This window comes from Egretta garzetta, unplaced genomic scaffold (assembly GCF_000687185.1).
Source record: "Egretta garzetta isolate BGI_Z169 unplaced genomic scaffold, ASM68718v1 scaffold246, whole genome shotgun sequence".
Classification (NCBI taxonomy): domain Eukaryota; kingdom Metazoa; phylum Chordata; class Aves; order Pelecaniformes; family Ardeidae; genus Egretta; species Egretta garzetta.
Window position 1 is genome coordinate 2,166,286 of NW_009259976.1, and position 12,943 is coordinate 2,179,228.

At 36.5% G+C, this 12,943-nt stretch overlaps 1 protein-coding gene across 2 annotated transcripts in view; it reads right to left on the reverse strand.

The window, feature by feature from the left end:
• Positions 1-11,505, reverse strand: part of EEF1E1 (eukaryotic translation elongation factor 1 epsilon 1) — a 15,635-nt gene extending 4,130 nt beyond the window's left edge. For both annotated transcript variants that reach the window (XM_009640379.2, XM_035895898.1), the window contains exons 1-2: positions 11,309-11,505; positions 3,738-3,833 (exon numbers count right to left, since the gene is read on the reverse strand). In XM_009640379.2, coding sequence (XP_009638674.1) covers positions 3,738-3,833; positions 11,309-11,464 — 252 coding nt within the window. In that variant the 5' untranslated portion in view covers positions 11,465-11,505. The remainder of the gene's footprint in view (positions 1-3,737; positions 3,834-11,308) is intronic.
• Positions 11,506-12,943: the final 1,438 nt, after the last annotated feature.

A 12,943-nucleotide genomic window follows, 5' to 3' on the forward strand; every position in this document is an offset into this window, starting at 1 on the left:
GTACTTCCAAATGGTTTTGACTAATTTTCTGCTGTTAAAGAAACATGCTTAAAATGAAATTTTTTCTTTAAAGTGAAACTTTTTTGTAATTCAGTTTAAGTACCATTTCTAGCATATTCTTTAGAAGGAAAGCCTGTTATCTCAGTATTAAGATAAGCAGCATATAGTGAATATTAATAAAAATCCATGGGAATCTGTTTATGACAGGAAATGTTCATTATAGAAAAAATAAACTGGAAAATAAACTACAACTGCAGTCTCATAGTTCAGTATTAGTAGTTCTGACCTGAGGAAAACAGCTTGGTTTGTTTTGTACTTGATTTGACCCTGAAGTTTTGACTGAGGCTTCTTCCTTTTGCAGATATAAATTTCACCCATAAGTTATTTTCCAGACCTTATTAAAGAAATTTTCAAGTCAGACATATAGATTTGAGACTACGGCTTTAGTTCTGACAATTTTTGAAGTATAAAAACAGATCAACCTTTGTATCGATTACTTCTCTTAAACAGAACTGGACTTGTGCTGTTTGAAAATACTTAAGTATAAAACCATAGGGAAACTTTATTATTTTAAATAAAAAGATCTGAAAACAAATTCATTACCACAGGGGGAATTTAATGCTTACTGATTGCCTGAACTATCCTCAAGCAATACTTCCAAATTCATGTTTTCTCTGCAATCTATGCTTTAACGTAGTAGAACTTCATTGTTCATCATATTTATCCATATATGTATTTAAGCAATCAAAGTGTCCAAAATCAACAATATTTATATTGGATACATGGAGACAGGGAATTAAATGTGATGATGATGTAAATGGCATTGATTGAAAAAGCTCATTTAGATAGTTACTATCAAGCATTACACTTTCTGGGTGCTTGTGACCTACATTATGATGCAGAACAACAAAGTATACAATTTAGTTCCTGCCTTATTATTCCAAGTGTATATTTCTAATTAATAGACTTGGTCTGCAAGAAGCCTGAAACACTACCTGTGAATCTGACTCTCACTCATTAAAATACTAATTCCTTCCCCACAATATGGATTTTTAAACCACATAGCACTATCATGCTTACGAAGATAACTGGAAAGGAGAGGAAGAATGAAAGGCATACAACTGCAAAATTAAGAGTTGCTGCTGTTCAGCAGACAAACTGATGAGTAAATTCAAATGGATGAGCCTGGACAGCGAAGAGTCAGGTTCCAGAACCCCCCTGGATAATGGGAAGGGCAAAATGAAGGTAGGAGTTGGGGAGGAATACAAAGATGTATGATTTCTATTCAGAAACACTAAGACAGGAAGATGAAACACAGGTCAAGAAGTGAGCAGTAGGATTGGGTGGTCTTAAAAACCTTTCCAATGAAACATGCATCAGAAGGTTTTTTGAAGTTTTCATAATACTTGGCTCATTCAGGATAATCATGGTACATCACTAATATTTACAGTATTCTATTACTAACATCTGTGTTAGCATGTAGGTGTTAGTCTATCAAAAACAGAGGGATTAATCTTAAAAGACATCATCAGTAACACTTTCAGATCAATTTTCTGGACAGCTTGATGGACAACAAGAACTGTGGGTCTCCCCATCCCGCCTCCTGTTTCTACCTCCACTCTTGAAGGATTATAGGAAACATTTATTGATATTTTGCACAAGACTGAACTGAAACAGTGGTGGGTATGACAAACTGCTTCCCTGGACCACACCACATTGAGAGGTAACAGCAGCTTTCCCTGTCCCCGCGCCTTAAAATGTAGGGCAGAGAAGCAGCTCTTGACCTTCTCTCTTCTCATTACAGGAAAAATAAAAATAATAAAAATAAATAAATCACAGGATTCTACCAGTTCAAGATCTTACCTCCAAGTACCAATATTAACCAATTCTGAAACCTTCAAAATACATGTAATATCTAGCTAATAGCTTCTAGATTTTCATCTTTATTTAGGATAGCCACCCCATTATTTGCCCTTTATACCTTTCCGATTCAGAAAATTATCTTCCATGAAATCAAACATTTCAGAAACAGATGCTGTACTATAAACTTGTCCCAAGTAGTGTCTGGATGGTTGCAGGCACCCAGGAGCACCAAGTCATTTGTTTTTACCATCTGTTCTATTTCCCAGAGCAGTAACTTGTATCTTTTCTTCTTGATTAGGTGGTCTACTCTAGAGCAAACTCTAAATTTAAAATATGCTTGATTTTCCCCTGCCTAAGTTTTTAAAAAAAAAAGTCTCATTTGAACTCATAGTCTTACAGCATATCAAGCCATATTTTTAGAAAGTACTTACATGTTTTTTCTGTCTACATATCATAAGTGGAAGGTAACCCATTCTGACACTCTAGTCAACACATCTATCCTACTACTTAAGATATTTTACAAGGCAAATATGACTTAACAGACGTAATTCTAAGTGACTTACACTAACATGTTTTCGAAAACCTGAAATGAAGCTTCCCTTCCCTCTCCTCTGCTTGACACTCTCATTTGAACTTTTACTCCCGGACAGTCAAGATATGTATATGTAAGTTCTCTCTCATTTTTGGTAGTATTTCATTACTTTGATCCGCTCCCCCCGCCTCAGCCTCCCTTTTGGAGTATAGCATTCTTGCACTCTTCTCCCACGACCCTGTTTTTAATTGTATAAAGTAACCATTCACCCAGTTGATTGAATTCACCAGTTCTCAGACACACATTTGTCAGAGGCATCTTTTTCTGATTATTACCTCCCCCATAATTTTCTTATTTAAAACTGACATATTATCTTCTCCCAAGAATTTAGCAGACCTTATTCTAGAAGTCCTTTGTTTAGTTTGTTTAGTAGTACCCACTCCAGAGGAGGACACTTCTCCCAAGAATTTAGCAGACCTTTTTCTAGAAGTCCTTTTGTTTGTTTAGTAGTACCCACTCCAGAGGAGGACAGCTCATTTACAACCACATTCCAGCCACCAAAATACAAATAACTTCTACTGCTTCATCTTTAAATAACCACTTGGGGCTCTGAACTGAGGTGCAATGATTTATAAGCACTTCATAGTAAATCCTGAGCTGACTATGAAGAATTTCAACATCTTCTCCTCTCAGTACAAACTTATATTTTGGTGGTTGTTCTTTTTTTAGGGGAGGATGCGGGGGTAAGAGGGAGGGAGTGTATCCTAAGCACCAGCTCCCTGCGTTACTTTCATATTCTGTATGTTAAGTCTTATTAAGTCTTGAAACACAAATGACTTTTTTTTATGGATCACACTTTTATATGCATTCATCCTTCAGGAACATAATTTACATGCATCTTTCATAGCACCAGCAGCATTTCTCCAAAACTAACAAGGTTTGTATTTTCAGTTCTGACACATCCTTTCAGTTTTATTTATCTATTTCCCCACTTAGTTCTGCAAGCAGTCACGTTTCAGACCTGAACAGAGAGAGTCCTCATACCTAGAAACACAGGGACAGGTATCATCCTTGTTACATCACATAAAGGAAACTAAAGGATTCTGGACACTACAGATAATACACTACTTTTGACAGATCCATAGCTAAATATTAAAAAAAGTTAAAAATAAGCAACTTAAAGTCAACTTTTATCTGAAGTTCTTATAAGAAATCTCTACATTTTTGTTCTGTTATTGTCACTGATCAATTCAGTAGGTCAGCTTCTAAAACAATAAACTGCCCTTCAGATAAGCAACCATTACAATAGTTGTATATATAAAAATAATGCAATGACACTTACCATGACATGATGCAATCCATAGTACATCAAAATGTCTGCTAAGGTAAAAATGTTTCCTGCAAGGTAAACTTTGTCTTCAAGATGTATGTTAAGATCCTAAAAAGGAAAAAGTCATCATACTGCTGTAATATTTTGTCTTACAAAGTCAATGCTGAGGCAATTGTTAAAAATAGAAAACTTCCTCTGGAGACCATGCATGTAAAACAAATGCCAGCTTTAATTTATCCCAACTCAGCAAAGGAGAAAAACATTAAAATAAGAAAAAAAATCTAAGAAGTGTTAAGATAAACTAAAATATCATCATTCTTTGACTGTGAGAATTCAATAAAATTTAAATGTTGGTCTCTAAAGAAAGCGCTAGCCAGCTTGCTGCCGATACATAATTTTTCACAATTCCCCCGTTTACATCCACTTAAATTTCTGTAAATACAAGTGTGATTTATTTTACAAATGAAGCTGACTCCACAGAAACATGCCCAAATCTGTCTTTTCTTGGCTTCAAGTTACTAGAATTAAAAAAATGCAAGAGTTGTGTATTATTTTTTTTATTACTACGGACAACTCAGAAGCACTGTTGTTACACGTTTTAACATTTGGTAAGTAGAAAATGCAGTCCTATGATCAAAGGAGAGCAAACTGCTCTTCCAGCATCAGCTTCTCCTGTCTTCCAGGACCCACTCAAGGCAGCTGGTCAGCCAGGTTCTGCAAATGTGTAAGAACCTGGGAAACACATAAGATCTTTCAAGCTCAATGCCAGAAACTCAATACCCATCGGCTGGTATCATTTGACACCTGCTTTTATTAACATTGGTATCACTGCTAACAATTCTTAAGGGCTGATACTGTCAATTCAGTTGCTATCTAAGTCCATATGAGGAAAGCACTGCTTCAACATCTTAAGATCATCTCTCTCTCTCAATAATTCCATATCAGAGGCGATCAGGGTGGGTAGAGGTGGCTTCCATTTAGGTTCAGTGAATAAATATTTCAAATCCATATTACTGAAAGACCCTTTTTCATGGCTTTCTGTATGCAGTCATTCTTTGCTGGAAAACATGAGGCCAACAGACTCATTGTTGCTTAAGTGTCTCACTTTGAGAGCACAGGCATCGTGCATCAGCTTGACCTCTTTACCTGTCCTTCCTTTTCTCCACATCTTACCTACTTCTCAGCCAATTTATGCACCCTTCCGTCCCCTACTTCCCTCTTTAGGAAGAAATGCAACAGCAAACAAAATTATCTGCTTTAACCCTGATTTCAGCATAAACAAGCTTTAGTTTCATAATATTCTTTTCAGAAATGCAGGAAAAGAGTTTCCCAGGTTTTCCTTGGATTTGGAAACTCTTAGTATTCCTCTGCTGGTTGAAAAAACCTGTAGTAAATGCACTCCTTTTTCTTCAGACGTCTCCTTAAGCCACCCTCTCCTCCCACCCCAGAAACAGAGGTAAGCAGCTTAAACATAACTAACATTTTTAAAATGTCCCTGAAATAATTTTTCAGTCTCACTTACAGTATGTTCCATTTTAAGGACTTTTATTTAAAAAAAAAAAAGTCTAGGGCAAGGAGAAGGGGGTTAATAACTAGCAAACAATTTAAAAATTACATTTAGTCTTAAGTATACTGCAGTTTTTGTGGTTCCATAATTTTAGTGATATGTAGGTATCCTACAGTGCAGACATAAAAAACCCAAACCCAAAATGCTGAGACTTGAAGACATTTGGCAAGTTTGACTCTGTTATGCCACCTTACTATTTCTTTGATAACCTCGTTCATGACAGGACTCCTGTACTCCTGCAATATTTAAACATCTTGTCTGCTTTGATTTCTTTTATTAGAGCAAATCAGGGAAAAATATTAACCCCTGCATAGTTAAAATTCTACAAGGTCATCTGCCCCTGGCTATGTAGCTTCTGTTCTTTAGACTGGTTTACTGCTTTGTTCATGTTAGTTAGCTCTCAAATTACTTTAAACATGTAAGTACAGTTCTGCGGAATTTCATACATGCAACGTGAAGGCAAATGCAACATTGAGATGAAAAAGCTTCCAGGAACAAAAAATATCTAGAGATGTGTTTACTAGAAAAAAAAAAAATCAAACTCTTCTATTCTGAGACAGATTCTCTGACCACCATTTTTCATTTTGATTAACCAGAAATTCAACAAGCATTATAATGAGAAGTAAGGCCACTGAAATGATATCCTTCCCCCCCTCCCCTTTCTTCTTAGTCTAGGCTACAAAATCAGGATTTTGTAAAGTAAAAAGCTTATCATCTCTGAAGGTATAATCAACACAGTCATTTCCCAGCTCAAAATTTTGGATTTCTGCACCAAAGAAGTTATGGCATGCTAATTCTTAGTTTTGTACATAGTCTGAGAGGTAGATTAGTTTCTATGCAGAAATACTGTCTGCCCAGTTGTTCAGGATGGGTTAATATCATACAAAGATGAGTTAACATAATACAAACAATAAATTTGTTCTTTGACTATACTGTGCATGTATACTCATAATAATAATAAAAAAAAAAATCCCTAAAACTAAAAGCAAGGTAAACCATTACAGCGCAAACAAGTATTTATTCTGATTCATCAAATTTTATAAAGTCAGTTAACCGAGCAAATGGAATTTGACAAAAATGGTTTAGTCTTGGATAAGTTACCATTATTTTACAATTCTGGTTTTGAACATATACTTTCCTCCCATAAAATATAGACAGATATTCCAATTTCATTCTGTAAGTCAAGCTAATTCAGAAACACCACAGTGTGATTTTTTTTTTTCATGTGCACTAGGCACATTTATTTAATCTTGCCTCATGGGTTATGCTTTCCATAGGTGATTATATTATTGGCTAATAGCCAACTGTGTTAAAATTCCTGAAAGCCAAGCTTTCTTAAGTGACCATAGTATTAAACTGAAATTGTGTTCCTGTCCTGGAGAGATTAATGAAAATATGAATACAAAACTGTATTTGAATTTCTATTACATCCAGGAAATTCAGGTCTCTTAGCTGTCATTTGTATCATTGTCTTTCATGTACCAAATGTCACTACCTAAATTGATAACGTATATACAATCCCAGCATTAAATGACTGAAATAGCCTTGGAAGTTGCTTGTAACTATCTGAACTTATTGTTACAATCCCTCAGGAAACCCTTTCTCAAATTTCAGACAGGTATTTAAGGCATAACTGCAGTTTGATGCACTAATACACACTGAACAACTGCAGCAATTCAAATTCCATTTTTGGGTATGCAGGGGGAAAAACAATGGAAAGAAGAGATGTTGCATTATTTATGGGCTAACCGATGGATTTCCATTTGCTTGTTCTATGGAAGAAAAAAAAAAATCCAATTTACAGCCCATATCTATAGCAACAGCTCAACACATCCCATCTACAGCACACTTCCGGCTACCCCACTGTATCACTTACTATCTTTTACATATGCAATCTAATTGTCTGTAATCCAACTCATCCATTAAGGCGACTGAATCCCTTCCAGTCACTGCAAGTTGAGACAGCAGCTCAGATAAGTAACAGTTGCTTCTTACAACGACTCAATAACTTGCAATGGATCTCATCATACTCCGATTGCGTTTTGGATATTTTTGTCCACAACAACACACTGCTGGTGTACGTGCTTCCCTTACACGCAGAAGCGCATCCTTTCAGTCAGCAGTATCCTCAAGGTCATTTATGCCCTGAATGCCTTTATATCACACCATGCAAAGACAAAGAGCTGAGCACTCTCAAGTGCCCCAGGCAAGCCTCTGACAATGCAGAACCCAAGAAAAGGATTCTGCAGCCATATCCAAGAAAAGCAGAATTGCACTGTTGGGGCATAGCCATATTTTTAATTCTAATGCGCAAGACTTTTCTGTCTAACTGGCAAACTATGAACTAAATCTGGTCTGGAAGAATATTATATTCAACACACTGAGTTTCCTGTAAGAGACAAGAAAAGTAATTGACAGATGTTGCTCAAATAATCAAAATCCAATCTTTTATACTGGCAAGCACACAAAACTGTCCTGGTACTAATAGAAAAAAAGAGAGAAGTGAACACAAAGTCAAAGTTTAAAAAGTGTTTGCCGGACAAGCTTGCCAAAGTGGATAGGCATCCCATGTGTAAGTCTGTCAAATAACAGTGTACAAGAATTGTGGATTAACAGCACGGACAGAGCATGGATTAGCCTGCTTACATATTTGTGGAAACAGTAATTTTTCAAACAAACACATTAAATAAGAATCAAAGCTCTCTTATTCAGATTTCTAACTGGATTTCATGATTACAGCCAAACAGCAGGAGAAATTAGGACAAAACTAGCTGAAATCATGGAACATTTTTGGTATGAGACACTGAAAGTAGTACACAAATTCTTGGTTATAATTATTCTTCAGACACTAGAGATTTCTACGTTTCTGTGGAAGCTTTTCCGTGAATTCAAGTACAAGGTCCCAGTTACTTAAAATACACCTCTGAAGATGGGGTGGGAAGGAAGAACCCTCAAGTTTTGGATATCTAAAACTGACGAAGCAGAGACATTCAAATCTCCTGAATGGAATTCCCTGACATTTAAGTAGACATTTGGGGGCACAAGTTTCACAAAGGTTCTCAATTCCTTCCCAGAAGAGTAGAAAAACTACTAATTATCAAGCACAACTACTCAGTAATTTTCAGATTTTTTTTTTCCTATGCAGCTTAATTTACCACTAAGCAAACATCAAAAAAGCAAAGGAAAATACTCTCTCATCCTGTGGAGAAGAAAGTTAACATAACACGTTGGATATTGTGTTATCACTGCTATTGGCAATCATCATTCCTACATATCTGGTGAAGAACAGTCCAGATGCATTGTTCCCATTTATGTTGTTCAGTACAGGAGCTCAAATCAAAGCCAGACAAAATTCGAAGAGTGTTTTCATTGACTGGTTCTGAACAGTATGGCATTTGCTCTGAATTAATATCAAAAACCTGGCTGAGATGGTGTGACTACTTCATGATTGTTTTTGTGCCAAGTAACAGCTTTGGTCAACACAGTAAGAACAATTTAAGAACATATTTTCCGAAGGCCAAGAGAAACCCCTTCCTGTTCAATTTAACAAACATTAAACCACTTATTTAGTGATGTTTTTCAGAGCCACATCACCTCAGTTAAGGGTTAAATAGAGGGAGCCTAAAATTTATAGCAGAAGTGACTGAACTGTTTTTGGCGCAGCTTATTACAAAATGTGGCTCTAGGCTGCAACTGTCCCAAGACTGCCATTGTGTATTCCAGACACGTTGTAAAACTTACAATCTCAGACTTGCCTCCCTATTTTAGTTTTTCTTTTTTTTCACCCATACTCCCTTTTGGCATAGTATACTTTAACGGTAGGCTGCGTCTTTTTCTGATTAATCATGGTGGCAAGAGAACAAATTAAAAAAAAAAATCTTAATTGCTATACTGCGAAATTATTAGTGCTGGAACAATTCCAGAGCAGCCCTGTATCAAAATAAATTCTGGCCATCCCACGTCTGCTAAGAAGGCAAAAAAAAAAAAACCCATAGGAAAATTTTGAAGGGGTAATATGTTAGAATATACTTAAAGGCAGAGATTGTCCCTCAAGTGATGCTGTTTCTCAGCAAGGAAATTTTTTTTTTTTGTTTGGAAACACTTGATTTACCTCCATATTCGTATTTCAGTATGTTGTCTTTTCTACACTGCCAGTGTTGCTAAGGCTAAAATTGGAAGGAAGATACCAGCTGCAGCATGAAACCATCATATCTCTGCATCTAGTTTTAATAACTCAAATGCAGTTCTGCAAATATCTGCTTTGTCAGCACACACATGTGAGTATCATCACTTAAGCCATCCAGAGCAGATGTGCTTTGCTAGAACAAGACAGAAAATGTGCTTTTGGTTTTCATATGATAGAAGGGCAAGAAAGGTAAATAGAAGTTAGTTATTCTCATATGGTCTTCTCACAGTTCGGGAGAGAACAAAAGGCATCACAAGATTGAAAACAACTTGAATTCTTTACATAATATTTTTCATAAAGTTTTTTTTTTTTAATTTAATTGGACAAAACGGACCTCTGAGGGCCACCTAGTCATAACACCTGTTCAAAGTACAGCTAAATCCTGATTAGTCAATGCCTCCTTCAACCAAGTTCTGAAAATCCCAAAGGGTAGGCAGTTTGTACGCATTATCTGCAGACTAACCATGACTGTAAAGGTTTTGATAGCATTTGCACATAGAAAATAAGACCAGAGATATTACAAAAAGAGAAGCAATATAAACAAATTCATGCCTAACCAATGGAAGATATTCCATAGATACAACGAGATCAAGATAATTCAGATTATCTAGGTTGTAAGTGAGAGAAATGGTTCTTTTAGGGCTGTCACCAAGTTGATCCTTGTAAAGCAGGCATGATATTCCAAGTCCTCAAGATCAAGGAGGCTATCAGATTGAAATAGACAACAGATAACTATCAAGGTTTTCCTTTGCACCATTTTAAGATGCAAGATTTTCCTTTATTTTATGTAACACGGTGTGTTAACTCTTGAACAGTGCTTCACTTTATCTTTGCTTTCTGCAATAGTTCTAGTTGACTCAGACTCGCCACACCTAAAAAAAGTCAGAAGTCTTAATTAAATCTCTGCTAGCCTCATCAAAAGTCAACCTTCTGAATATCTTGCAGCTCACAAAGCTACTTCTACTAGCACTGAGCATTGTGTACTTTCCATCTAAAATGTACTTTTAAAATTAGAAAAAAAACCCACTTTGAAAATTGATTGAATCTCATCGCTGTTTCACACACACTTAGTAAACAGAGCCCTTAGCACTTAACAGTGTAAAGCAAGTTTTCTCTTCACACTCTGCTCCCATAAGAGTGCATAAATACTAATTACCAGTCACAAGGTATAAGAAGGAAAATAGAATAAGTTTTGCTATCTACTCCCTGCCATCTGGCTGCTCAAATAACAGGGTGACCCTTGAGATTCTCTTTTCTGCTTCCACCTGTTTAAGTAAGCTTCAGACTACAAGAGAAGTTTAATACAGTAGACTAAAGCCTCCATACAAAGTATCTTGATGTGAAGGGCAGTTTTGCAGAGGTTCCTTTATGATTTCACTTTTCACACACAATTCTGTCCAGTAACTCCTTTTGGTATCAATACCAATTACCACAACGTCAAGTATGGCCTGTATTCCACAATTACTGAATCAATAAGAGTAGCTCTTAAAACAATCAGAGCAGCATTACCTTGAAATACCACACAACTTGTTTATAACAGCGGTTTTATGAAGACAGTAAGAAACTGGCATCTTACATGGCGAGTAAGAGACTAGGCAGCTGAGCAATCTCTACCTGGAACACCCTGGGTAGTTTACAGCATTACAGCCATAGAACACTGCAAGAGCTCTGCTTCATACATTTTAGAGTTTAAGCTGGTTTCCCTTCTGTTTCAGGTTGTTGGGGTATTTCTGTCAATAAAAGCGAAAAGCAGCAAGCAGAATAAAAGCCTTCTTCTTCAAGGTCTAGTCACTCCAAAATTCAGTGGCAAGGTAGTTAAGTCCTCCTTACCTTCAGAATTATTCTAGTATCTTCTTTACTAGAGCCTCCATCTACTCGAGTCACTCTATATTCCAACCACTGCTGAACGACAGCTTTCTCTTCCGCAGTACTTCCAAGCAGTTGGTCCTTCTTAGCCTGTTTAACTAGGTGGGCAGCTATAGTCATTAATCCTGTCAGACCAGGACCATTGTTTGTCTGAAGAACGGGAACCTAGAACAGGAAACAAAAGTGTAATGCTAAACAAATAATTCAAAAAGCAGTATCTATAAGAATAGTTATTATTGTTTTATAGCCCCTCAGCAGGGTCTTAAAAGCAATACATGAGAATTTAGAAGTCTTCATACTAAAGGTAGTAATAAAAAAAGAAGTATGTTCTCTTTTTACTCTTTGGGGTGGTTTATTTCCAGTTTTTACAGACGAAATGTATTTAACATGTGCATGTGGACAAACCAAGGCACCTTAAGCTCCAACTAATCAAATTCTGCCAATAGTAGCAAGAAGTAGTATTGCTCATTCTAACACTGGCAGAAATCTTATTAACTAACTTTTAAATCATTTTCAAATTCAGGAATCTGACTTAAGATTGTAAAGTCAGTCGCACCCAATTTGTCTCTGAGCAGATTGCAGTAGCCACTCACTGAAATGCTTATTCACGTTTACTGTTCTATTGCCAAATACTCTGACAGACCATTAGTACTTCACTGGTATCAGGGGAGGACAACACACCACACCTCTAGTTTTAGCCATGTATTTGTTAGTGACATTACCACGTGTTAAGCTGTGGGAAAGGAAACTGAACCACTAAGAGTCAGAAGCGAAGTGAATGAATTGAAACTCACTACAACAGACTAAAGCCCAGTCATTTACAACACCAAATGATAGAAGAGAAACTGATTAAAATGCAGTACTTTTTAAGTGCCTGACCACATAGAGAAGCCTGTCTATGTTCAGATTTAATTAACATAAGAGGTAAGCTGAAAGCATAATATTAATTTTGCAGTTGTACCAAGAGTCTCTGACTACTATTCAATTTTTCCATTAAACATGCAGTCAGAAAAACTATGGACAGGTCTAGTTACTTGACTTTTCAGACCTATGCTTTACAGTAATAGCATTAAAATACCAGTTAGATTGTTAAATAATTAAGGAAGCTTTTGCAATCTAAGAATGCATACATTGCTACTCAGAACTCCAATCATAAACGGTAAATAAAGTCAGCAAAAAACCCGTACAAAAACATAAGCCAGCTGCACAGCTTCTTTTTGCTGTTGTCCCTCTCTGAGATAATCACATAAAGGCCCTCACATGTGATGCCATCAGCCCCACGTTACATTTTTCATGCCTCAGGTACCTCTTAAACCATGAAACCAAATGTTTCCATACAAACTTCAAAATGTCAAGACGTCTACTTTAAAAGAGCAAAAAATTTAAGGGCAACCGTTTTTTACTACAGATGCGTTTCTGATATTAATAGTGCATCTTTTTCCACATAATTTAACCACACCAGCACAGATGTAATTTGCACTGGCACCAGGAAAAGGCAGGGGGAAGGAGAGCGGTGTGAAGATAAGTAAGTTTTAAGCCAACATCCCTCCAACGACACAGGATAAGTCTTCCACAGGCAGAGGCAAGAGGCTTCCAGAA